The sequence below is a fragment of the Heliconius melpomene genome, chromosome 11 (genome assembly GCF_056956725.1).
Source record: "Heliconius melpomene rosina isolate 202511_hmr_F chromosome 11, ASM5695672v1, whole genome shotgun sequence".
NCBI classification, from domain to species: Eukaryota; Metazoa; Arthropoda; class Insecta; order Lepidoptera; family Nymphalidae; genus Heliconius; species Heliconius melpomene.
Window position 1 is genome coordinate 4013021 of NC_140399.1, and position 27902 is coordinate 4040922.

The 27902-nt window shown below is 34.3% G+C and overlaps 2 protein-coding genes across 2 annotated transcripts; one reads left to right on the top strand and one right to left on the bottom strand.

Annotated features, from left to right (window-relative positions):
- Positions 1 to 218: 218 nt before the first annotated feature.
- Positions 219 to 25163, bottom strand: RasGAP1 (Ras GTPase activating protein 1). The gene is made up of 16 exons (XM_085193425.1): positions 24596 to 25163; positions 17551 to 17671; positions 12188 to 12992; positions 11989 to 12104; positions 10771 to 10963; positions 10407 to 10555; positions 8466 to 8682; positions 7145 to 7348; positions 6705 to 6848; positions 5461 to 5555; positions 4615 to 4725; positions 4118 to 4257; positions 3554 to 3692; positions 2940 to 3115; positions 2617 to 2749; positions 219 to 2531 (listed from the first exon to the last, which is right to left on the bottom strand). The coding sequence occupies exons 1-16, from the start codon at positions 24678 to 24680 to the stop codon at positions 1319 to 1321; spliced, it is 4041 nt and encodes a 1346-aa protein (XP_085049551.1). The 5' UTR covers positions 24681 to 25163; the 3' UTR covers positions 219 to 1318.
- Positions 25164 to 26087: 924 nt separating this feature from the next.
- On the top strand, positions 26088 to 27283 carry LOC146534435 (histone-lysine N-methyltransferase SETMAR). Its single transcript, XM_085193430.1, has one exon. It carries the CDS (start codon positions 26291 to 26293, stop codon positions 27125 to 27127), a length of 837 nt encoding a protein of 278 aa, XP_085049556.1. The 5' UTR covers positions 26088 to 26290; the 3' UTR covers positions 27128 to 27283.
- Positions 27284 to 27902: the final 619 nt, after the last annotated feature.

The window sequence follows — 27902 nt, forward strand, 5'->3', positions numbered from 1 at the left end:
AACCGCTGGATTCAAAGGGCGCAGGGCGGGGCTGAGTGGCGGGCATTAGTGAAGCCTATGTCCAAGAGTGGACTTCGAAAGGTCGATGGATGGGCAAGTAAATTATGATCAGATGAATTATGATCAATTATGATCAGAATAAATTATGTTGAAGGAGTTTAACACATAATATCTTTAAAACACGACAAGTGATTATAGTAAAAAAAAACTATACCAAGTCAAATTTGAACTTATATGTATTTTATTAACAAAGAGAAATAGATGAAATAAATAACATAATAATATATTTTTAAGAAATATTAATTTGTACATTACATAAATTTTCTTAAAATTAATCAATTTATATTCATAGGACAACAATTAAATTTTGTAACAACTTTTAGTTTGTTGCAATTCATTTAAGCTTAAAACAAATACAAAATTTCACAATTTTATAATAAAAATGCTTATTTTATATTAAAAAGTATTTTTTGTACAGAAAACGCAATTATAAAATATCGGCTGAGTTTGTAAAGTGAATCACAGTTTAAAGTGTGGTGTTCCCGAAGGCCATCGAACTAGGCATGATAAAAGGCCGTTATACATCATAACATTTAGAATACTCATTTTTATTTAAATACAATTTCACAGTAATATTTATTAATAATAATATTTTTAAGTACATTTTGGGTAGATGTGCAATTTTTGCTGTGTAGTTAACACTTAAATCAAGGTGACAATAATTAGTGTTTGTTTTAATATTTTTTAAATCATTACTGTATATTACAAATCTAATAATGTTCTAAACTAATATTAAGAGAGAACGTTTTATCACATATACATAATGATACTGTTTCCTACCTCTTGAGCATGCAAGAGCTACATTTTACATAAGAATTTGGTTTATTAATTTATTTTGATATATTACAGTAATCAGTGCTGGAAAGGATTAAAAATTTGAAATTTAATGGCGTAAATCTATTTAATTTGTTTATAATAGAATATACATATTGTATTATATTTTTCGTAGATAGATTCATGTTCGGACTCTATAACCACCAATTACAGAAAACATAATAGTTAAATCTTTAGTACTTTATTTAATATAATATTTAGCTCTGCAATATTATTGTGCTAGAGGAATGAGAGTAGAGCCGCCGACGGGCGAGGTCACACAACACTTGGCACCTTTTGAGTATTAACGCTATCATATAATTAACCGTATCGATACACTCGTTCAAAAAATACTACAACTAGAGGAGGCACATACTTCAGGTCGACGAAAAGAAGTTCGAAAAATATAGCAATAAATACAACCATAGTTCAAATCACACGTAGCCTACAGTCTGATGTCGCTGCTGGCGGCGAGCAGGGCTCCACCCCCGCCACTGCCCGCCTCCCCCGGCGCGCCATAGCGGTGCAGTGTGAGGAACTTGAGGTTGGCCAGGATGGAGGAGTTGATAGGGCGCGCGGGGATGTTGACTGTGGTGGCAGAGCGCTCGATGCGCCGCGGCCGCGGCTCGAACTCCAGCGACTGTCCACGCCCGTACAGTCGCGACTGCCCGAAGCGCGGCGTGAGGCGGCCTATCAGGTTGTCCTTGTTCGGCGCCGGCGAGTCGTCCGGCGGCTTCGGCTTCTTTTTTAGAAAAAACGGCGTCAGCCTCTCTGTGAGCGGCCGCGACGAATGAGATCCCGCCTCCTGGACGTTGGATGTTGAATTGGAGGTTTTGAGAGGTTTCATCGAACTAGTCTGCGTCTTGATAGGGTTGGATTTTCTCTGCAAACTTATTCTGGAAAACATCCCATACTCCTCCTTTTCCTTGGCGTCAATAGCTTCCTCGAATTGGGTGTCGTCCGGTTCGACGTCGGGTGGGTCGTCCTCGCACACCTTTAGAACACAATACGTGTCGCGCTGCAGCTCGTCCAGCAGGCTGTCGTCGTTGGACGCGCACTCATCGTCAGGGCGGCGGAGGTCGGGGCGCGGCGCGGCGGGCGCGGTGTCGGGGCGGGGCAGCGGGCGCAGCCGCGGCGGCACGGCGGGCGGCGCGTCGTCGGGCTCGCGATCGCGTGCTCTCGCGTGGCTCGCGAAGTCCGCCATGAGCTCGTACTCGGTGCAGCGCGGAGGCGCGGCGGGGCGCTGGTGCACGTCCACGTACTCGCAAAGGGGCGCGGGCGCGGCGGGGGCGGGGAGAGCGGGGCGCGCGGGGGACAAGCGCGCCGGCTTGGGGGGGCGCTCGGGACGCGCGGGGCGCTCGGCGGACGCGTCGCTATCTTCGGAGGGCTCGTGCTTGATGCAGGACATCGTGAGGTAGCCGCTACCGGAGGACTTGTTGGACTTGCCGGAGGAACGCTCGTCGGCGTGGCGCGCCAGGCGCAGGGACTCGGTGCTGGAGCAGATGTCATGCGAGGTTTGCAGCGGGAAGGCCTTGCCGTCGAGATCGATGGTGGGCGAGGAGTCGCCGCGCCGCGGTCGCCAGAAGAACGAGCCGTTGTCGTTGTTGCTCGCGGCCCCCGCTAGGTGCAAATAATTGTCGTCTCCAATAGGGGCTTGCCTATGAACAGTAAATTATTATAATTATTATCTCTTAAAAATAGGCATCAATATACATATATGATACAAATACTGTTTTGACTTACTTGCTACCGTATTTAGTTTCCCTCGCCAGTGATCTTCTATATATACAATGTCTATGTTCAAGATCAAACATAATTTTTTGTAACTCTCTTAAAGTCACCGCTTCAGCTTCACGTTCTTCTAGACTCATGTCATCTAAAATGTTTAATATAAAAATTATTATTACATATATAAAGAACAAGTTTACCTACAATTATATTAAATACTGTCAAGTTGCGCACCAAAACAATTAGCGAGATAAAATATTTGCAATAAATCAACCTATTAAGTATTTCTCCAAATACACCTAAGAAACCAAAAAAAATCTATAAAATAGGCAACTCACCAGGCGGCCGATGCAATCTCTCATCAAGTCGATGCACATGCGCCACAAGTAGCGCGTGCAACCGTTGCAAGTCGCGGGCGGGGTCGAGTCGCAGCGCTAGTGCTGCGGCACAGGCGCCCTCGTGCTCCGAGCCTTCCTCCATACACCCTTCAGCTATTGGTTCGGGTTGGCCGCAACTGAAATTAACAATATACAGTGTTTTTGTCAGTTTAAATGAAACCACAATTTTAACAACTCTATAAAGGCCTAATAAAATAAAAAAATAAATATATATTTTTTAAATAAAATGAATAATAAATTTATCGTTGTAAAATAAAACGCCATTTGTTAAGGACGACGCACACACACATAAACCTAACAAAGGAACACCGCCGCACACGCCTAATTCCGAAATCGAGTCGTAGGTATTGGCGCATTTAAGCCAGATTAGTTTAGTCTAGATTAGAGTGAAATGTTAGTCTCCATATATTTATAGATATTATTCCCAAATGATATTATTATTACAAAACTACTTTAATACAAATTAATAAATTAATAATTATATGGCTCAAGCGGGCGAAGCCACGAACGCCTCGCTATTATAACATAATTACATAGACTATAAAGTGTCTTACCACGTCCACCGGTTGTCAGCGTAGTAGCCGGCATGCACATTGCAGGGCGCGCGCCGGCACAGCGCCGTGAGCAGACGGAGCCACTCCGCGCGCTCCACGCAGTTACTGGCCTGCACGAACAGCACGCGCTCTCTGTGTACTGTTGACAAAACAATAATTATATATTATAAATGTTTGTATCTTTTTGCAACCAATTACATTTTAAGTGTCAAAAGAATAAATGGGCGTCAATAATCTAATAACTTTTTTTTAAAATATAAACATTTTGTTATCTTTACAATTGCGAAAACAATCATATATAAAGATTTTTTTACTTTACGCTGTTTATGAGGGTGTGCAAAGGGAGAAAGTTTTGAGACAGTCTGTTTCTCATGCACCGCTCAATTTGAGAGACATTGCGTGTTGAGTGGCAGAACTCGATATCACGTTTAAATCACCAGAGAGTAGAAAGGAAAATAATTAATTTCCCCGAGTGGGTAACAAACACACAACCGTCGGTACAGCCAGAATCTGTACGACTCCACAACATCCTATAATAATAAGTAACAAATCATATATTATTACCAATTTGAAATATATTATTAGCGTCGAGCGGCGCGCCGGCGGGCGGGCAGTCCACGGGCGACACGCTGACCACGCCCGCCAGCGCCAGCCGATGCGCGCCCGAACCCTTCGCGCCGCACCGCGACCACGACAGCTCACCACTGGGAAATATTTAATAAATCATTATTTTGTATACATAAATAATTATTTTAAACGAAACTATATAAATAAAAATTATCCGTGATCCGTAAATATTGGAAATAAAAATTATCCGTGACCGTAACTAAAAGTTTCTAATAATTTAGAATATGGCCGGAGTCTAAATGAGACATGTCATATATGTATTGGAAGACACAATCTTCACATACAAGTTAAACCACTAAAATTGATCATCATGGGAATATTTACACATTTAAAATAAGTTTCGGAAAAATCACACTAACAAAACATCTATTAAATATATATTTTTTACTGTAATTAAATTCACATAACAACAATAAACAACATAACAAACATACCTAGTGAGACGAAAGTGTCGTCGCTTACAATGCGCGTGTCCGGTGCGCGCCCACCGCCGCCGCGGCGACCCCGCACCCCCTCGGACGCCCTCAGAACGCTTTATCATGGTCCTGTTTACAAATATATTATTTAAAACATCGGTTATATGTCGACGGCTTGGAGTGTAAACCTGCTAAAACCATTTTTTGTCAATATGTATGTATGTATGTATGTCGTTTTAACGAAATTTATTTTATTTTATATAGTATACATATACTCATAGTTTATAAAAATGTTTTTAGTCGAAGTTCGAACTTACGAACAAACTATTAAAGTTTGTTAGCAGGTTTGCGCTGTAAGCTGTTGTTTATAAATAAATACACATGTTACTGACTTTATAATAAAAATTACTAAGTAATAGTCTTTTTTAGAAATATATTAAAATATTGTCATTTTGATTCCTAACATTAAATATTTATTAAAGTATTCAACCAACTATATAGTTAAGCATATTGTGTATCCGTGTAATATGTAACACATAAATATTACCTATTAACCTCCTTAGTATGAAAATGAATTGAAAATACAAATAAAACATACAAAGCGAAAACAAAAAAAGACAAAAATCTAACAGAAAATAAACATACATAAAAAAAAATAAAGACAACCATACAAAACGCAGCAAAATTAAATAAAACGACAGTAAACTGAATAGAAGTTTGAAATCAAACATACATACCCATAACTGTTCCAAATGATGCATAAAACAAAAATATAATATTCGATTATAGGAACATTACGTAAGACAAAATAAAGTGGCAGTAGCAGTGACACAGAGTATATAATAATAGTATGACCGAGCTCACCCTTCCTTTAGTAGTACTGGACTTTCTTGTATATTGTTGTTTTGTGTGTCGGAGCTGCTTGAGATTATTTCTAGGAACTGCTTTATAGCTTGCACCTGTAATAATAAACTATATATATTACTAATTTTCAATATTTTAGTAATTCTTTATTTGCCGAGTGAATGATGCGCAAAAGTTTAGACAAATCTAACTTTAGAACGGCCACGACTCGTCGACCATACTGTACATGGGTTAAAAATAAGTAATATCAACCAGCATATAAGACATAATTGTATTTTAAATTATATATAGTTAAACCCAAATTTGAACCACTGAACTATGCTTTACATTTTGGTTTAAAAAAATTTTAGAACCACTAACCTATCTATATATGTATTAATTATTGAGAATACATTTTATAATATTCTTGTTATAGCATAATTTTAATGGTAAAGACTCACAATAATTTTTCAGATAATTTCATGTTATTAATAAATTCTATAAATGTAGTTCTAAAAAACGATAACCCGTTTTTCCCATTACAAATGATGGAAGAAGTCTATATATATATATTTACACATTAGTCATACACAAACGCAATTTTAATTGACCTTTCCTTTAATAATATCGCTTCGACATCCCCATTAAGTACAGCACATTGTCTGCTGTTGCCAGATAAGCTGGTTGAATGAAATTATTGTTATTGCACAATAGTATTCTAAAGTGTATGCTTCTTGTATTTTGTAGAGTGAAAATACATATTAACGTAAACTTCAGGTACGGTCGTGGGTTCGATTCCCACTCGGGGGAATGAATTATTATTATTTTTTTCTTAGGAAAGTGGGGAACAGAGTATCTAAACACTGTGGTTCCCTGTGCCTACCCTGGTGTGCACGGGATACAGCGTGAAGCTGATTATTTTTAGTGTAAGCTTACATATTTTAATAACACTACATCATCTTTAATAAATTATTATTTATTTAATTCCTAAAGCTAAGTTTTCCATATCAAATATACAATTATAAATTATATACTGCTACATGTGAAATAAAGCGTGAAATTAAAATTTGTTGTAGTGCAACAGCACAGTGTGTAACTGTAAACGCAAAGGTTGTAGATTTGATTCCTACTAGAGGGAGTGAATTATTTTTATTTTCTACAAAGAGCCTCGAATATTAGACAGAAAACATTAACACAGTTTTCTCTGATCTACCACGCTATATAAGGAATACAACGTAAAAAACAAAAAAAATATATATCCATACATGTCTGGGCGTGCAAAAGCTGCGGTACAGTTCCGCCATGTACTCCTCCTTGCAGACCTGCTGCGCTGACCGGCTGCTCACCAGGTTGCCAAGGGACTGGATTGTCTTGGAAATCAGGGTTAGTGTGCGATTCGTTTGCGGATCCTGGAATTGATAGTAGATATTGTTTTTTTTATATAATATGTATTACGTTTAGCTGAGGAATGGATATATGGAAGAAAATTGTTTCGTTGTTTTTAACTATACCCATATTTTTCTTTAATTTGCTGACACGCTTTACTAAATGGTCATTGCAGGGAATTATATATCTTATTACAATCATTCCCTCAAAAGAAACTACAATAAATGAGAAATTTTATTGAATACATTTTAATACCCTTACAAAACGACAAAAACAAAATTTCATTTTATTTCAAAAAAACTTAAAAATCAGAACTCACAATCTGTTCGCTAGTGAGATCAAACAGTCTCGGCCCCAGTATGGCGGGCGCGAAGAACCTCAGGAATATGAACCCCGACACCACGGAGTAGCGCACCTCCGCGTTCGCGGGGAAGTGTCGAGCCGCGCACTGCCGCAGCGCGTCGAAAAGGCGGCACATGGCGGCAGGGCACTGCGCGTACGACGACGTGATGGCGGCGAACACCTGGGATAATTAAAAGCTTTTGTTATCCTACTTGATAATGTATTTATAAGTGAAGGTGGTATTGAAACACTCCATTGTCCACATTTCACAAAATTTGCGAGGCGTTACATGTAAAATGTAATGTGTATACAGACGTACGCTTGTGCCCTTGCGTCACGACGACCTCGTAATTTGTAAAATTCAACATTGTCACACTAATATTAATATTTACCACACATGTATGATAATTCCTTCATTACTGAACAACAAAAACAACAGTTCTCTTCAACATTATAAATAAATAATAATAAAATAGAAAATCATTCCTTAACAATATTTTTATAACATTGCAAATGCATTATGGAGGGTAGACAGCATTAAATTATAAAGACAGCATATCTTGTCGAGAGGAAACCTAACTTTTGTCTATATTGGCTCATTTAAATTCTTAATAAAATTTAAAGTAACTTTCCCTATGACCCCAAATATAAATTCCCACAGACAAAATCGAGGGTAAAAACCAGTCCAAAAATAAAAACAGTAATTAGTGCAAGTACACACAAACTCTTTTATCGTCCCGGAAGTTAGCAGCGATAGTAATTGCAGATAAGTGTAGAGACAAAATATCGATGTGTGCGAACACACCTTTACTACACACAGCTCGGTCATCATTAAGCTCGATGTTTGTTTTACTACAGTCATTAAAGTTGGGTTCGAAAAAATTACTCATGAGCCAATTACGCTGGTCTCGAGCGTAAGTTACATGTAATTATAGTTTTAAGACCGATCGTGTATAAAATTTTAAATTTATTTATTTCCTTCCTTTCTTTAATATTCACATTTGTAAGGTTACGAACCTAACACTCTCTAACCAGACTGATAAGATAAATTCATAGGGTGTTAACACTAGTTTGTTTCTGACTCAACTCTAAAGAAACTGCCCTACAGGCTGTTATTTTACTTACTTTCGACTATTAATTCCAACTGAATAATGCACAAAACTTTTGAAAACGTAACTCGAGGCGGCCACAACTCCTCGACCGTTCCGGCACGGCACGGTAGGTAGCTGAGGTGTCTCAACGTAGTTTTTCAACTTAGCCACACTGGTCTCATTCATCACCTGGACCGTGTCACTAACCTTCTCCACGTAGTCCTTCAGGTTGGCCAGGTTAGCGGCGACGGCGGCGGCGGGTTTGACGCGCGCAGGATCTATCTCGCAGGGGCGGCGCTCTGCCAGCACGGCCGCCAGCGTGGGGCGCAGCACCCCGCGCAGGTACGACGCGCCCGTCAGCCGCATCGCCTCGTCCATCATCTTGGACACGAGGGTGTTGCCGCGGAAGATGGTCGTCGCGTCGCTGTGGGTTAACAATGGCGATGTTTCATTTTGTTTTAATATACGTATATGAGGCTACTACTACTTTCATTCCTCTGTTTTGCTAGACAAAGCGCGACATTGACTTCCGCCAGTCAACACGCAATGTCTCTAAAAATGTGGGAAGTAAAAATCGGAGCGTCTTAACACTAGGTTCCCTCTACTTAAAACTGATAAAAACAGAAAAGTAAAAGATAATATATTCAAATACAAATAAAAAAATATATATTTCACATAGTTTGAAACCATCTAGGTAGAATATTATTATTAGGTATTGTTTCAAAATATTTAGTATGGACAAATAATGGGTTTTTATATATATAGATAATAAATAGTAATAGCATTAATAATTATGTTATTACTTTTCTAAACGTAAGTTTAAAAGAAAGAAATAGATGAGCAAGAGAGCTATTTATGTTTACAACTAGCTTTTTATACAACCAAATGAAACCCTAATGAAAAATAATATAATAAATTCTAAAAACATAAAACATTTAAAAAAAACCATACAAAATCGCTACGCGCATATCAATGTAGATTTGTTTATAAGGTTTATCGACGCTATTACGTTACATTCACTTCCTGTGAGCACGTTGAGATCGCTGAGAACATTTATTGCCTTGATAAGAGAGCGTTATCTTTGCGAAAACAGAACAAGAATCATATATATTTATTATATTAGTCTGTGTTTTAAATATATTATATTTACATATATGTACAATATAACATATATTAAGTATGTATATTAGTTATTTTATTGCTTTCAATCTATCTATAGGTATAGTAGGGTCTAATACAAATGAGTGGCATACTTTTAAAGACATTTAAGGCTTTATTTTGATTAATTTAAATTTGGGTAATTCTGCTTATTTAAAAAAAAGGAAATAAAAAAGTGAAGTTACCCTTCATTTTACCTTACTATTTTTTTAGTTAAGTTAACAATATAATACAATTAAAACACCTATATTCAATACTTATAAAAATATATATCTATATACATAGAATATAAATCGTAGAACTAAAACAACAGTCACTTTTATGGGCGGTACATATACAGGGTGTACACGCGAACGTGGTCAAGGTGATGTTGCGATAAACGAAATTGCTCTCGAAATTCACACAAAACAGTCCCATTGCATTGTGGAAGGCAACTTGTAATTTCTACACGATTATAAATTATAATTATGTACATAGTTTGTTTCTTGTTCAAGATAAATATCGCTTAATGACATCATTATAAGATGATTGCCGCTCTCTTTACTCGTATACGGATTTCTATATCAATTTTCAGATTTTAATGACAATGATTATGTTGGGACGTAAAGTTTAATGATATAGTAATGACCGTGGGTATGCGGTGAGTTTTGGATTATTGTTGTTGTATTGGGAAATATTTATTTTTTATACTTATAAAATACATTTAATAACCTTGTCCTAATTATGAAAAAGTTAGCAAACTCAAAATTGCGAAGACGATCTCATAAAATCTTAATTATTGAAATAATATTGTAACATTCAAATTATTACTTTATATTCAAATTAAAAACATTAATTGAGGTCACACTTTCGTATAAGGTATAACAAACAGCATGAAGCGACGCTATATCATATTTTTTGCTTCTATTAAAAATATACACTTAAATTAGAATATATTAACGAAATATACATATGCAGTTAAAAATAATAGTTATATTTAAATAAACTTACGTTAAAACTGAAATCTCAGCATCGGCCAGCTCCTTTACAATGGGGACTATGAGGTCGTGGTGTGTAAAGAGCCTCACTAGTGGTTGCGCTGCGTCTGTTTTACTTGAAACTATCTCGCCCAGGATGTACACCGCAGAGGTCGTTATTGGCTGTTGATGATATATTCATAAGAAAAAAGTTTGCTTATTATAATACATAATGTTTTTATATTTAACATTGGTTAAATATTTGATATTTACAAAGTTTCACTACTTTACCGAACTTACTCTATAATTTAGTAAAGCTCAACCGATATCTGCCTCATCTGCCTCACTCAAGTAATCTTAATTCATACAAACGAAAACTAATCCCAAATTAGACATACCTTCTGCTGTACGCTCCTCAAGAACAGCTCCTCGAGCTGAGTGTAGTGGTGCAGCGGGAACACGTGGTCGACGGTGTACTGCAGCAGCAGGCGTAGGGAGCCCAGCGTGGAGCTGCCGGCGGCGGACAGGCGCGTACCCGGTGGCGTTGCGCCTCGCGATAGAGCTCCGCCCGCCCGCGATGTCAGGAAGAACCTACAGATATATGGATAAATAAGATATACAAGCATATTTTTTTTAGTTGTTAAAACTACTAAAAAACATTTCATAGATATACAGTAGTTTGGCTACAAGTAAGTACTTAATATGTTGCGTGTTTAAGAATTTGAGGCTAGGAATAAGATAGAATTTGAGGCACCCAGAGGGTATAGATGTATCGTGATCTTTTTTTCAGCTTAACACTTTTCCCCGCAAGTGCTTTGTTTACCAGAGCAGAGAAATATTTTTTTTATGGAAAAATATAGAAATAAAATTAATTTAAATATAATCATTAATCCGAATAGGAATCGAACCCACAATCAACGTGTCAGAAGTCAGATGCTGTCCCACTGTAGAACGATGGCCTCTATTGTAATATCCTACACATAGCAGGGTATGCAGAGGGAACTTTCATGTTAAGACACTGCGTTTCCATTAAAACACTACCGCTTCCTATTTTCTGCGGAATTCTCGAGGCATTGTATGTTTAGTGGCGGAACTCAACGCCGCGCTATGCCTTGTTACCAGAGCAAGTAAATAAAAATATTTGATATTTTATCACTTCGAGTGGGAATAGCACGTTTACATAGTCGCACGATTGAGCCCCTGCGTCACGACAATCTCATTCAGTTCTCTACATTTGTCTATTAAAATTTTGTTTGTATAATTAGCTAACTGGACCATGGAACGTATTTATATAATTTTAATCAACAACATAATTGCGCCAACATGAATATGTTAATAAGTACATTTGCAAGTACAGTAATAAGTTTTCGAAATTACTTTCTTATAAATTGAAAGATTTAATTAAATCCAGCATAAGTTATCTAAATAATAAATTTGCAAGATAAAAAATTAATAAAAAACAACAAAAAATAAAAGGTTCAACGATAATTACGAAACGTAATATTTCTCGGTATCGTTGATGATTTATAAAACAATGATGCATACGACTGGAGACTTGCTCGCAAGATACGCATTTGGGCCAATTAGTGTCAGTCTTGTTAGTTTAAATAATTTACCATGCACAGAGAGGCGCCGGCGCCGGTTGCCGCAGTTGTAATCGCACCTCACCAAGAAACACTGGCGTGGCCGCGTCGTGCCACACCGACACCCTCGCTTCACACGCTACTCCTGCCTATTTAAAAAGAAATAAAAGAATTAAAACAACGGAAAAATAACAAATCAAAATCACGTAATTAGTTGCTGTTAAAAACTTACCGTTTGAGAACCATCTTTGTCCTTTGGGTCCGCCTCCATTACGAGATCGAAACAAAAAATCTCATCGAATTGAGGATTAACGGTTTTCTTTCTCGGCTTTGTGCGCCTCTCGATCCTTCTACCGTTAGAGTATAACAAGGTGACGAGGGCGAAAGGATCGCATTGACCGTTCTTCGTGGTGAGTTCAGAACATTCGAGAACGCGCAGCCGCAGGGTGTCCGGGCCCACGCGGGCCGCGCAGTGTCTCTCTGGGTCCGACCAGTAGTCGGCGGCGGTGGGTGTGGGTGACGCGTCAGACTCCGACATGGCGTGCATGGGCGGCTTCGTCCTTACCGCCCATTGCGCACGATCCTTGAGGCTTTCCGATCGCGACAAGGCCAGCGCTGGCTCCGTAGATACTGGACTTAAATGCTTTTTACTTGTCGAACTTGAGCCTGAACCGAACCTTATACTCTCCTTACAATATTCTGATAGCCTAGTGAGATTATTCGCTTTCGCCTTCGTCGAGCAGTTGTCGGAAGGCGGATCCGGGTCCGGTGGTTTGGGGTCCATCCGCAGCCGTTTCCGGGAGTCTTCGAGTGTGAGTTCAATGTAGGCCTTCCCCTGCACTTCGGAGTCTGCGTCCACCGGTCGCAATGCGAACCAGTGGTCTTTGTTGTTGTATCGTTGTAGGTCTTCTCGTTTGATAGCGACCTTTCCGAGGACTTTATCCTGTTTGAGATGCTTGTCACGATCGAACACGTATATGGATAGATATCTAAATCTTCGTGGTACCTCGAACTGGAACTCTTCGCCGAAGAATGGGCTGAAACAAACAAAAAGTTTTAATTACTATGTGAATGATACTATATATAATTCAAAAATGATTTAAGCATAATATTTATTTCTTATAATTTAAACTCTAAAGAATAAGATCGTATGTATTATACATAATATATTTATTTACATCTAATTAATAATTATTAACCGATATCAAAATGATGATGACTGTTGTCAAGAATAAATTGACAGAGTTTTAAGTGTTATCAGTGGAACAAGTGTGATATTTATTATAACAAACACAACATAATTTACACTTTATTACAATAATTAATAAATACCAGTCATATATCACATGTTATTTACTATTACTAAAAGACATTTTGTTCAATTTTTATAATTGTGCTTTAAGGTACTATAATTCTACTGATATTTTTGAGGTCATTCTTTTTTCGTAGACAGACAACTAGTCAGACAGACAACTGGTCAACTAGACAAGTTGTAGGTTCGATTCCCGGTCAAGGAAATTAAATATTTAATTTTATGCATGTCTTTGTTATGTTGTCTTTGTAATGTAAAATGCCTCTAGAATTCGGCGGAAAGTGGGTATCGAAGTGGCTTAACATTAGGCACTCTCTGCCTTATCCGGGATACAGCATGAAGCTGAAAATAAAAGATACTATGATCCAAAATAAGTAGAATATTGTTTGTATTCTTTGAAATCGAATAAGCTTAAATATGAATATATTTTGATAGCACATCACGTTTGCTATTACTTAAAAGTTAACATTTAAATTGTGTAGATATATTTTTAATTTAATTTTAAAATAGACGATATGTTGATATTTCATGACATATTATAGCGGATTTAAAAATGATTTTAAATTAAAATAAAATTCATATATCAGTACTAATGTAATTAAACTCCATATTCTTCGAAAAAAACAACCAAATATTCATCGTCAGGAGGAATTAGAAAGCAAACTTGCAAAGATTTTTTTATGGCAGCGTATCCCTTCAAAGATGATAATGATCGCGGCACGGATTCGCGTGGGCACGCATCGTTCACGACAAAGGTGAAAGTTTTGACACTCACCTCACCTTACCGTGATTATACCATACAACTGTGAACTGAATGCACAAAGGCTATTATGAAAATTAACGTCGAGAAGGCAGCAATGTGGAAATTATGAATTAATTTCGTAGTTCATAATCAACTATTATAATATTTATGAATATTTACATAACTACGTCAAAATTCAGAACATGTGATTTGAACATTATGAAGAATTATCAAGTGGTTTTTAATAATTATTATATAGGGAGAGAGAGCTATTTAGAGAGTAGAAAACGCAATGCTTGCCTGGTTAATGTAATTACAATAAATGAATCTACATAAATGACTAAACTTAAATCATATTTTAAATGTCCCTTCAATACTTTTGTAATAAACGAAAATATCATTGCAATAAAGCAGACTGGCGTGCACATCCGGCGCCGCACCAATATTTATAAACCGGAGGCGGAACAGCCACCAGCTGAGCGGGCGGCGTATTATACACATTCTTTATCGTATTTTGTGCAAGGCTTGGGGAGAATTAAAATTTATCACAAACGCTTTGAAAAGAAGAAACTAGTAAAATAAGCAGGAATTATAGAAGATTAACATTCCTCTTGGTGTTTGTTCAGATTAGAAAGTGTATTTTTTTTATTAATCTTGAGATATGCACTATGCACCCATTTGGATACATTCCACAATGAACGACAGAACCCAATACCAAACTTTATAGGTAAAGCATGCAGAATAAACATAATATTTTATAAAAACCCAAATTGAAACCTACACCTACAATCTACGTACACATTCAAAATACTAACCAATATAAAATAATTATTAAATAAACATTTAACAATTGGAAAAGGCCACAACCACAGTGCCTATATACAAACCGGTCACAAAAAACAAAGAAGGTTCCATAAGAGGAACAGAGCAATGTACTTAAGTAGCCGACTGCCCGGCCACGAGGTTCCGCATCAATTTATCACTTAAAAACTTCCGCCAATGCAACGACACCGCTAGATTTGAAAGGATTAGTTTTTATGACGGTCCGGAGTCGAAACGGTTTCTGGAAATGACTTCATACGATGAGCGCTTCCAGTTAAATATAGGGCTCAACTCGTATACGTTTGTCATGCTTTTTGTTGGTCCACCACAGTATAAATATTTCTAGATTTGTTCCAAAATAATAATTTTTAAAAATTATTTCTACATATATTGTACTATATTATAATAAAAAGCATATAAATAAATCTATTCTTATATATAAATCCTAACGTAGTACATAATAGAACTAAAAACAAATTTTTAATTTCTTTTGTATGTTTTGTTTGTTCGTTTCAACCGATTTATTTGCCGTTTACAAAATTTATACCACCTTAAAGAATGTTGTTCGGCAAAATTGCTATAAATAACTGTTTTTTTAATTACTATTCAATATAGGTATAGATATATCATTAGAAAACGAAAGTAATGCAAATTAGTAGATTAATTATCAAGTAATTCGAGCGGACGTAGCCGCGAGCGGGTCGCTAGTTTGAAAATATGAATGAATATTATCAACTTCAACATGGCACAGTGTCGCAGAGCGGTGCATTGGAAGTCGTCACTGATAACGTATCATGAGACAAAGAACGCATTAAATGTCTATGGGTGACGTGACATTTCCTTTGATACCCGCTGCTGCGTCCTGCTCACCTCCGGGGGTCAATATTTAATCAATCATTATATTGCTTCCGCTCGATTACTTCATTTTAAACTGGGATGCCATTGTCAAATTGATAAATATTTTTTATACACATGCATTTGATTAAAATCAAATCAAAATCAGCTTCACGCTGTATTCCGCACACAGCCGGGAAGGCAGAGAGAACCTAGTGTTAAGACACTCCTTTCTTCACTTTCCGCCGAATTTTGGAGGCATTGACTTAGGAGACACCAGAGCGAATAAATGGAGATATATATTTAAATAAATATTTCTTTATCTGGAGTGGGGATCGAACCCACAACCGGTCGAGTTTACAGACACACTTTGTGCACCTGCGCCCCGACGGATCTCAATTTTTTTCTATATTTTTAGTTAACTAAAATATCTGTTGTTCTATATATTTTTTTATCAATGGCCAAAGTAACCGACAAAGCGTAGGTAACTGTCTCATTCATTCCAAAAAGTTGAATGGCGAGGGTGTAGCGGAAGGGACGTTCCGCACCGACGCACACACACCGGAAACGCATCCGGGACGTGGTGTGACGCCGCGCCGCCCTCCTCGAGCTTCCCAAATCAAATCCTCCCTTTGGTTACATTAACTTATTCAGGAAAACGTTAAAAAACGGTATAGCCCTGATTTTTATTGCTTTTTTTTGATGAAATAATTTAATATAGCATAGTAGATATTAAATACGATTTTTATCGACATAATAGTAAGAGTTAATCCTTATTGCCATGTAAAATAAAAAAAATATCTTTTACTCTATAAATTGTTATTGTATATTGAAATGTGTTCGAAGTTTGAGAATAATATATGATGCTTTAGTCTTGCGTTTTACGTGTATTATTAACATGTCAACCATTTAATAAATAATAACTAAAAGGTAAGAAAATAATTAAAGTCATTTATGATATTCGATTTCTAATAAATCTTAAAGGATTAGATAAGTTCTACCGACCTTGTTACATAGTATTATTTACAGTGCTCTCAGCGTATTGTTCCCATAATTATTTAATAAAACATATAGATAATGGGGTTAATCCATTAAAAACCTATACATAAAGTAACCTTTTTCTGGTATAAACACGACATAAAAAAATAATATTCCTTATAAAACGATAAGTAAGCTATTATTATACAATGAAAAAATTAAAGAGAGAATAAAGTCGACAACCAGCAAAGTTAATGCATAATAAAAATACAATTGCACATTTTAAAGAACAAAAGAAAAATAATAAAGTGCTTATTATTTATAGTACACCCATATAATTTAAGCTGAGTTAATATACTCTCATTGTTAATTAATCTTAATTCAGCATTTCTGCGTCGTAGTATTGCGTAATTTTTTATTTATTCAGCCATTCACAACGAACGAACCTTGACCCACTCGGCAATTCGCGCCCTAAATTTAATATGTTATACATTAGCGGCGTTTCCCACCCGATAATAGTAGCCGGAAGATCGCCCGGAAGTTTTACAAAGGGACCGTTATAAATTGTCCAAATATAAACGTAACATGTTACAAGAATAATAATTTGATAAAAAGTATTTATTTCTTGTTTTTTTTTTCAGTTTCACGCTGCATTCCGCAGACAGGGTACAAAGGGAACTTAGTGTTAAAACTCTCCGTTTTCCGTTCCGTCGCATTTTCAAATTATTGCAAGTTGAGTGGCGGAACTCGACGCCATGCTTTACTTTTGTCAGAGCGAAGAAATGAAAATATTAATAAATAATAATTCATACCCTGAATGGAACCAAACCTACAACCCTCATATTTTCAGTTACACGCTTGTGAACCTAATTATATGTATAAGTTTATTAAGAGTAAATTTACTCACTTAAGTGTCCTCTCCATAGTGGAAGTGCGGAATATTTCTTCTTGGTCAAGTGACAGCACACAGTAGATGTCACGGTGGCAGGCGGCGCCATTGTTGCGAGCTGGTAGGTTCTTGGCTTCACCTAAGATAAATATAAAAAATTTATATACTATTCATTCAAATTAGAATTTAGTGTAAAATATTCATAATGATCTCTTACATTTCTAATTAAATTAATTGATATAAACCTTTACTATCAATTCGTATTAAATGGAAAAACTTAAAAACTTAATTTGAGAAAATTACGACGAGAGACGCGAACATTATTAACTAAATTGGCGGTTTCATGAAACATTTATTTTGTAGAAATAATATCGAATTCTTTATATTGACATATGATTTTCATTTATGAACCGATTGAAATAAAACAAATACTAAATATTAAGAAAAATTTTTCAAAATAAAACAGTGAAAAAAAAATTAAATCGGTTAATCTCTTTCTTAGATTAGCATGAACAAACGCACAGACATACTGACATTAATAAATGCCTTCCACGTACAGATTCACCACATTTATATAGAAATGTATAAATATATGATGATATACAATATTCTCAACAAGGTATCTACAATTACACGCGTCATTTGGTTGCCTTATGGCTACGCTCGAGTGTCACCATACTCGTAGTATTACATTTACGTTTCTAAGCACCTTGACATCAAAACAATAACAATTATCTTTTTTTTAATAAACCAGTTCCTAATCAAAGTACTTATTTAGTAAGAAAATAAATGCTTTTTCATATTAACTTTTTAGCTTAAACTATTACTACTTAACATATTTAAACCAGACGATTCAAACATTTTACATAAGTTCTGGGCATAGTATATTTTATTAAAATGATCTTGTGGACGCTAAGTGAACTCAGGCCACGCCGCACTTTGCCTCGACACCAGAGCAAATAAATGAAAATATTATTTAATTTCCTCGAATGGGGATCGAACTCACAACCTGTCGTGTTTACAGTCACAATTGTGCCCCATTAAAATTTTAATTAAAATACATATGTACTATACATATACTAATATGTAATAGATCACAATTACCTTATAAAATAATAACAAAAAGAGAAGAACGCAAAATTTAGAGTAAACATCAAACATGCGTGGGTAGGTTAAGAAGTTAAATAATAGTAATAAAAGGAAGGTTTATTGGTTACGCAACTACCTATACACAGCGACCTCGTAAGATATAGCTTTATACGGCAAGTAAGGCGAGGTACTGAGCGGCATACCTCAGTTCTCAACCCATGACTGACACCGTTGACCACACGAGAAACGGTTAAGCATGTTTTTAATTAAATAAGAAAATAATTAATTATATAATTACAATTAATAAAAATATCTTATTGGTTACCATAAAAAAAAATATAATATTTTATCATTGATAATAAATATTTAATAAAATAGTACAACATACAAAGATATATATATACAATTGTAATGAGGAAATAGGTGGAGCTCCTTTATTTGACCGTGACCGATATATCCATTCTAGTACTTGCAAGGAACCAGCGCTACATTTTATAACGAGACTAACCAGCAATTTATCTACATAATATAAATATATTTAAACTTAACAGTAACCAATCAAAATATGCCGCTACGGCCATTGAAGGTCGTTCATTACTATAAATGTCAGGGAAAGTGTGTATGTACGTCTGTGTGCACCTTTCACTTAAACGCTGTCTAAATTAACACTCATCGTAACACGCATAATTTGTGGTTAAGAAAGATCGCGGCGATTGTTAGGGGGGAAACAAAGACCTTGTACCAACTAACAGTCCCACAAACTTATAATTGTAATACGAGAGAAACTAGCTAGTTGCGACAAACTGCACATAATTGTTGATGCAAAAACAACCGTCATCATCAGGTATACGTCGGCGGCAGCACACGCCACGAACTGGGCCGTGGGAGTGAAACGGGAACCTTTCAATGGTTAACTATGGTTACCTGAGGAAACGCGTCTTGTGTTCGCTTCGCGTTTACAATAGCGAATATCGTCATTACGCTGTTTCCACACTTGTGCGTGGCTCACTCTTTCGAAATCAACACAAGGTGTTTTCATTGAATAATTTAGAAATGTTTGTGTGTGTAAAAAATCCTACAACGTTTATTATTTCTTTAAATATTATATTGTATTCTATTAGAAAATATGATATGGAGTATTGAAAGGACTACTGTAATTTATAAATTTCTTATGTTTTACACTATATAAATAAACATTTATTGTTAATCATATTCTACAGTTCCCACCTACAAGCTGCCCAGTAGCAAATTGTAATCTAGATCTTCACCCACCTGTTTTCTTGTAGCAAACGTTCATTATAAATAATATTGTTATATAATTTCAAATGTTTTTTTATATGGGTCGTCGCTTTACCCCATAGGTAAACGGATATCATAGGCCATTATTTTGCAATGTTTAAAAAGAAAATTTAAAAAGATAATTATATTCATATATCATACATATTAATTAATATAACGTATCTACTATCAAATAATTGCTAGGAGTCCATAGTATTGCACCGAAAGTGAAATCTAAACAACCTCATACAAAATTCATCGTTAAACCAAAATTGGTAGAGTATGAATAAACGGGCATACTATCGAGGTCAATACCCCGCAAGACACGCCTGCAAAAATTTAATTACAAAAACAATTTAGCAAATACCACTAGCTAATTCATGCAATTGCATTCGTTAATAAAGTGAACGGTAATCTTATCACTACATATAGACCGATAGTAAGTACTTTTGAATGGAAAACGAACATCGATAACGAACTACGACGACAAATGAGGGCGTTTTTCATTAACGGAGAGACGAGTTTCCATGAATGGTTAGGTTGAATGGAAAACGCCAGTCCGCCCCATTCACGGAGTGTGGCCTATGGCAGACACAGCGGTAACTACCACCACACCCCCCCTTGCCGCTTACCGTCACGACGGCGACACGGCAACTCGCTATGCGTATTATATATTTTCAATTACATTATTTTACATAAATAAATCGCTTTAAATATACTGTATATACATATGTGCGTTCCGTTCAATTATTGTATTTACCTTTTTTTTTTCATAATTTCTATGTATTAATTGAACACGTAGGGACACAAGCGTGTAACTGTAAACGCGACTGGTTGTAGGTTTTTTTTTTTTTGCGGCGTTGAGTTCTGCCTCTCAATACGCGATGCCTTCAGAATTTGGCATTTGACAGAACTTGGGGAACGGAGTGTCTTAACCCTCTGTCTACCCTGCTGTGTGAGGGATACAGCGTGAAGCTGTAAAGTATTAATTTGCAGTGTAAAACCTATATTTGTATCAATTTGAACTGTCACGTACGAATTATAATTTTATGTCCGATGAGTACTAGCGCTGAGTCCTCCCACCCAACAAGCAATGACTCTTAGGCCTGGGTTTTGTAAATCTTTTTCAAGATCGATCTCAGAATTGAGAGCGGTAAATAGGAGCCTTAGTTGTACAGAAAATAGAGAAGTGTTATAAGAGTTATTTACTTGAACTTTTGAGTTGCTTATAGTGGGATGTACAGCATGACCTCTAAAAAAGTGTTAAATAATGACGGAAGATGACAACAACGAATGTGTATTACTATTTCTTACTTAAATATTTCTTTTCAATTTTTTAACTATGTACTTCACATTTTTCTATGTTATACATAATAACTAGTTCACGTTATTCTATATTGTATATCTACGATAAAGATAACACAATGATCTTTATCTGCTCATTAGGTATTGTATTTTATTTCTGTAAAGAAAATTGCCACTTAAAAAAGTAACTAAATTTAATTTTTTCAGTGGCAATATTTTTTCAGCTTCATGCTGTAATCCCCACACAGCAGGATAGGCAGAGGGAACATAGTGAAATATTACGTTCCATAATTTTTACCGAATTATGGATGCATTGGCTGTTCAATGGCAATTCAACGCCTCGCGTTGCCTCGTTACAAGAGCGAGGACATGAAAATATTATTTCATTTCCTCGAGTGGGGATCGAGAACCCACTACCAGTCGATTTTGCAGTCACACTTGGTGCATCTGCAGCACGACTGCCGTTTTTATTAATGATATATATTTATTTTGCCTTGTATTATCAATATAAGGTACAACTAATTATAACTCGTTACTTTTACTTAAGCAATTTTTTTTAATTTTAAAAGACCAATAATAAAATTGAATATTTAGCATCTTTTTAATCTTTAAATAATGCAAGCATAGCAAACAAAACACATACAGGTTTCATTTTAATTAAAATATTAATGTTGTATCAGAGTTGTTGCAAAAGGTGTCGGGTGGTGAATCATTTAGCTCATTAAAAGTAATAGGATTCAATTAGCAGTGGCCTATTTGGATGGGTTAACTAAGTAATGGCAGGAACAAAGGTGCAGTGTAGATAAGGCACAGACTCAACGGAAGTTACCATAAGCATAAAGTATAAACTTGCCGTGTTTATCATTGGCACCAACAACCCACACAACACTATACAATAATTTTATGTGTTACACACATATCCTACGAATGATTTATTAAAGGTTTTTTATGTTGGTCTGCATTCTCTGTAGTAATTATAAATTGACTGTAGATTATAAAATAATTTCTACTACACTAATTTTTTAAGCTAAACAATTCCACCACCACCTATCACTTTTATTTAGCAATAGCTTGGATATACATCCAAGCTATTGCTAGAGAGATACCTCTATTATCCTATTTTAAACATTTAGTAAAAATAATAGTATATTATGCAGGAGTTAAATGCAAAATCCTGTAATTGTAATTTTAAAAAAAATTGTTTTCATTTTTATTGTAAAAACTCAATTTAGTCTTCATACATAGAGATGTAAAGGTATAAGATGTAAAGTTTTGTAATTATGTTTTTTGCAAATATGAATTTGCAAAAAATATTAAAATAATGTAAATAAATTATTAACAACTCATACACGAACTCACACTCACATACGAAGATACAAGAATACATAGATACTGAATACTTACTCCTTAATAAGTTAGCAATATCCAATTATAGAACAATCATATAGTAAACTTATTAAATTGAAAAGTTTAAATATAATTCTATCTTTGTCAAGTATCTTATTTAACTTAATATTAAAACTTCTAGACTTAATATGGGTTACACTGTAAAAATAGTTTAATAATGAATCACAAAAATAACACTATGATACATCTGTTATAAATAAGGTTATCGCAAAATATGACGTCTATATATAAGTTTTAGTATGAAAGTAGCATTCTGATATTATGATTTAAGGTTCATTGTATGTTATATCTAACAGAACAGTTGAAAGGGTCTAGGGTCACGCCCCGGAAGGCATACTGCACCCTTATCTCGTCAGACACACTTTGTGTTATCTTTAGATTTATGAGTTCGCGCCACTACAGACACAAATCAATCATGCACATTTTATATAACAATTCATTTTGGTGATTCTACTATAAGATTGTAATGTGTTTATTTCTTTTCAGAATTCTATTTCATATAAACTAACAGCAATTTTTGAATAATTTAAATTATTTATAGTTAAGTTTAGAAAGTCTTCAAATGTTGCATTGACATTTTCTGGCTCTTTAAAATTTTGTGAAGGAATAAAAGTATTAAACAGCTCATTCCCCCAAGTGGGAATCAATCAGGGATTTCTATTCTAAATAACTATTAATAAAGGGTGATTATGAAAAGTGTGAAATAATTAAAAAATATATATTTTCATAATTATCTTAATACATAGCAATAGTTTCTGTTTTTTAATAAATATTAAGCATCAATTTTTTTCATCTAATAACATTTACTAATGATTCTTGTATAATAAGCAGAATTTTCTTTAAGTTATTAAGCCCATTCATTACACATATTCAGTAATGCACTTTTTTTGTAAAATATGATATTTTTTTTATTGTACTCATTGTAAAAGATTGGATAAAATAACAATATATATTTTTTTATATTTTTAAATGTATCTTTTTTATAATAATTTATATTTAAAAATGTAAAATTGATTAACTAATTTAATAAAAGTATATTCAGTATTGTATACTATTATATATATTTAATAGAAATAATCATAGAAACCTATGCACAGTTGATCTTCTCAAACGATTTGAAAAAAAAAGATAAAAAAGGATGATAAGTTGTGATTTAAAAAAACATCTTCAATGCATACTTTAAATCATAAATAAAAGAAATTTTAAATAAAAAAAATAAAATGTGTATAAATTGATTTAATACTACCAACAAACCATTACCAAATTATAAATTAGTCACACATTGTATATAATAAATGCATAGTAAATATACTAATTACTCATTTTTGAATTTGTCAGTAACTATTCTGTTCTTTACTATATGTAAATGCATGTTTTAATCATATGAGAAGAATAAATATATAGTGTAAAATTCTAAAATATCTCATTGGTTTTATTTTTATTTGTTATAAAGACTCCTGATGATGTGATGATGAAATATATGTATTTATAATAAAAGTAAAAAGTTTCAGAGTATAATATTATTTAAAAAATACAAAGATTGTACTTTTATATATGTATATAGAATTAATGTGGTAAATGACTAATACAATAGTATACACCAGATATCTAATCTAATATGATCTTAGCACGAGTTCATTGTGTTCACGGTATTCATTCATAAACTGTGCGCGAACTGTCAAAGTGTTCAATGACAAAAACAAAGGATACCCTAGTCCTTGTACAGTAAATAATTAAATAAGAACTAATACAAAAACATCGTTCAAAACTACTTCGTAGTTCCCGAAAATTTTGTAATCCTCTATATCCTTTTAAATCTAGACAGGAAATCTCAAGAGATCTGTAGTACCACCTGTTCATCTCACTGACAACAATTCACTTGTCACTTAAAGTAAAAGGAGACTAGCCTATGATAATTTTGAACAACCTACACAAAATAAAAAGACAAGTATAATCTAAAAAAACAAATAGAAATATTACATACCAATCTTAATTTTCAATCTTTCTTCTACTCGCACTTTACGCGTTTCGTCCGCCATGTTAAATCCATAACTGTTTATCTCTTTCATCCGCTGTTATCTCTTTCGGAACGAGCCCCTCGGCCGGCTTGTCCCGCCACTTCCGGAGTGTCGTAATGTTCTACTTGAGCCTGTTTTTAACAAGCTACAAGTAACTAGGTAATTTTAACGTGAGCACCAGAAAATAAATAGGCATATTCATTTTTCCACGTTGTTTTTCACAGTGTTTAAATCGAATGAATTATTCTCGCATTGCGCATGTGCTCTATACGTGCGCTTTACTTTATCAATGAATGCACTTTATGACTTCTTAACACTAATAATCACTTCACTGGAATATTGAGCTAATTATAACTCATGTTGGAATTGACTTAGACAGTAACAGTTGTAATTTGATTTACACAACACTTAGTCAATAAAATATTTGTCTCATTGAATGAACAAAAAGTATGAATGGACAATTACGTCACGTCATAATACTGCGCCTGCGCGACCGCAGTTTCATGCACAGACAACCGACATAATAACTCAACTGACAACCACTTACGAACAGGTTAAAAATTAACTGTCATATTGACGTTTGTATATTATGTCTATGTCAATAATTGAGCGTATTTAATAAATTTTATTATAGAATTATAAGCGAAATATTCATTTATAATTTACAAAAGTATAATATAAAATTATTTTTATACTTAAAATACCATAAAAATACACCAAATAGATTTGGTCTATAAATATAATATAGGCCGTTTCCATGCTTGTGAAGGTTTGCCGACCTTCCACCAACACAAGCGTGCAAACACCACATGAACGCAGGTCAAATGTACCATTATCTATTGATTAATTTTAATATCAGCTAAGTCATAAAAAATACATTTATATAGATAGTAAACGAGTGAAATATATGAAACATTATTCTTAGCGTACTATTTAAATTCAAAATGAATAAAAAATCAAAGTCATTTTAAATTTCTATATTTAACACAGTAATATCAACGTATTACTTGTTTCATGCTTTTATCACTAATGTTAAACCGACATAGACTGATTTTATGCCGAATGCCGATATTTTAGTTTCCTTTGTTTTTTTTTGCAACATTTCAAGCCTGACGCCAAAGTTGAAACAATTTCGACGTCTGATGACGAACGTGTTCGTCTGGGAACGCGCTTACAAGCGTCTAGATGGAAGCCAAACGTTTGTGGCATTAAAAACAAAAACGCATTAAAAATTCTTAAAGGTTTCAAATGACTTGGCCACATACTACATTCTTAAATACTTTTTAATTTAATATTTCTTTTAACTTTTAACATTTCATATTCATATATAACTATAATTAGTATACAACGAATACGTAAAAACAACACTTCTTACACTGAGATTTGACTTACAAAGTGAATTGACAATGTGAAGTAGCAGTATGTGTGCTATTTATATTTAATCTATGGATACATGGATACGATACTTGTCATCTGTCATGTGTTCTGTGTTTTGAAGTGTTTTACTCAAAATGTGTTAATTATTATTTAGACAAAAACACACATTACACATATGTTCTGTAGCTTATACTATAGATAATATTTCAAATTAGGTACATCGCTCACCTCGAGCTTTAGTTATTTTTATTTTAGTAATCGTGGTTACATTATATGAAAATAAAATGCCTGATGATTATTCACACTCGGATTATGAAATATTTTATGTCGAAGAAAATATTCTTGGTCCTGTAGAGAAAAGCAATGAGTATGAAAGCTTAACTGAAAAATTTAATTCTCAACTGAGTCATAATTGCAAATGTAGAGGGAATTGCGAAGAAGATTCTTGCTATTGCCTTAAAATTTCAGGTGGCGCCAACTATATTTCTTTTCTAGAAGAAACTTCTAGTAAAGATTTGTGCATTCTCAATAAAAAGAAAAATTACAAAGAGTTTCCTTTTATTGAATGCAATGAATTTTGTCAATGTTCTATGCAATGTGGTAACAGATTAGTTCAAAATGGACCTGTTAAAAATTTATTTGTTGAAAGATGTACAAATGAATTTAAAGGTTTAGGTTTATTTACAAATAGCTTTATTTTAAAAGGTACTTTTATATGTGAATATGCAGGTGAGATAATTACAAATTCACAAGTTTCATACCGACATAACTTGAACCAAACTCATAATAAAATGAACTATATATTTTGTCTCCAAGAACATGTTAACAATAAAACTATTCAAACTTTTGTAGACCCTAGCAAGTTTGGTAACATTGGGCGCTATATAAATCATAGCTGTGAACCCAATTCTGAAATTTTACCAGTTAGAATTAATAGTCCAATACCAAAATTATGTATATTCAGCTCAACTGATATATTCCCTGGCAATGAAATTACTATAGATTATGGTGAAAATACACAAAATAATACTTCTACTACTATCAAACAAAGAAAACAATGCTTATGTAAAAGCAATAATTGTAGAAATTTTATGCCTTTTGATATTTATTGTACTGTGTGAACAAGTTAATAATTCAAATTTCCCCAAATAAGTTGGAATATATCAATCTATCAGATTAATAAATTGTAAACATAAACATCTATAATTATAATGATTGTCATCATTTTAAAATGTGTTTTGTACTTTGTGTATAATTGGGAAAATTAAATTGTTTTAAGCAAAAAAAATTGTTTGATTATTATATTTTTGATGCACTTTGATCTTAAAGAAAAATTGTCGCTGAGTGATGGAAAGGACCAAAATTTATTTATGCCAATTAATAAAAAATATATATAAATATATAAATAATATATAATAATAATTACTTATAAGTCGCGAATGTTAATCCTAATAAACTGTTGGGCTTGTTTATTTTCTTTTTAGTTCTATGCAGTATTATAAGCAGTATATGCAGTATGGTAATGATAATCATGATATATCTTTTTGAATTCCTCATATTGAGCTCTTGAATTGGATACCCATATTGTTGTATTCGAAATCAAAAATTTTTTTTTCACTAAGTCCAATGGCGTCTCACAGCCGCAACGGCCACCATGATTATTATTTTGTTAACGTCACCTATCTAAGAACACTTGGGCTGCTAAAACAAATCTAACGATACCTCAATTATGTAAATCCGGTCAGCGGTTCTGGAGATATGAGGTAATAAAGAATATTACATACATACATAGGTACATACAAGATACGCGTGATAAACATAATCTTTCCTTAGCAGTCGGGAAAAGTTACATAGTTTTGGTTTCTTTTGGAACTACATACCTACGCACTATGCACT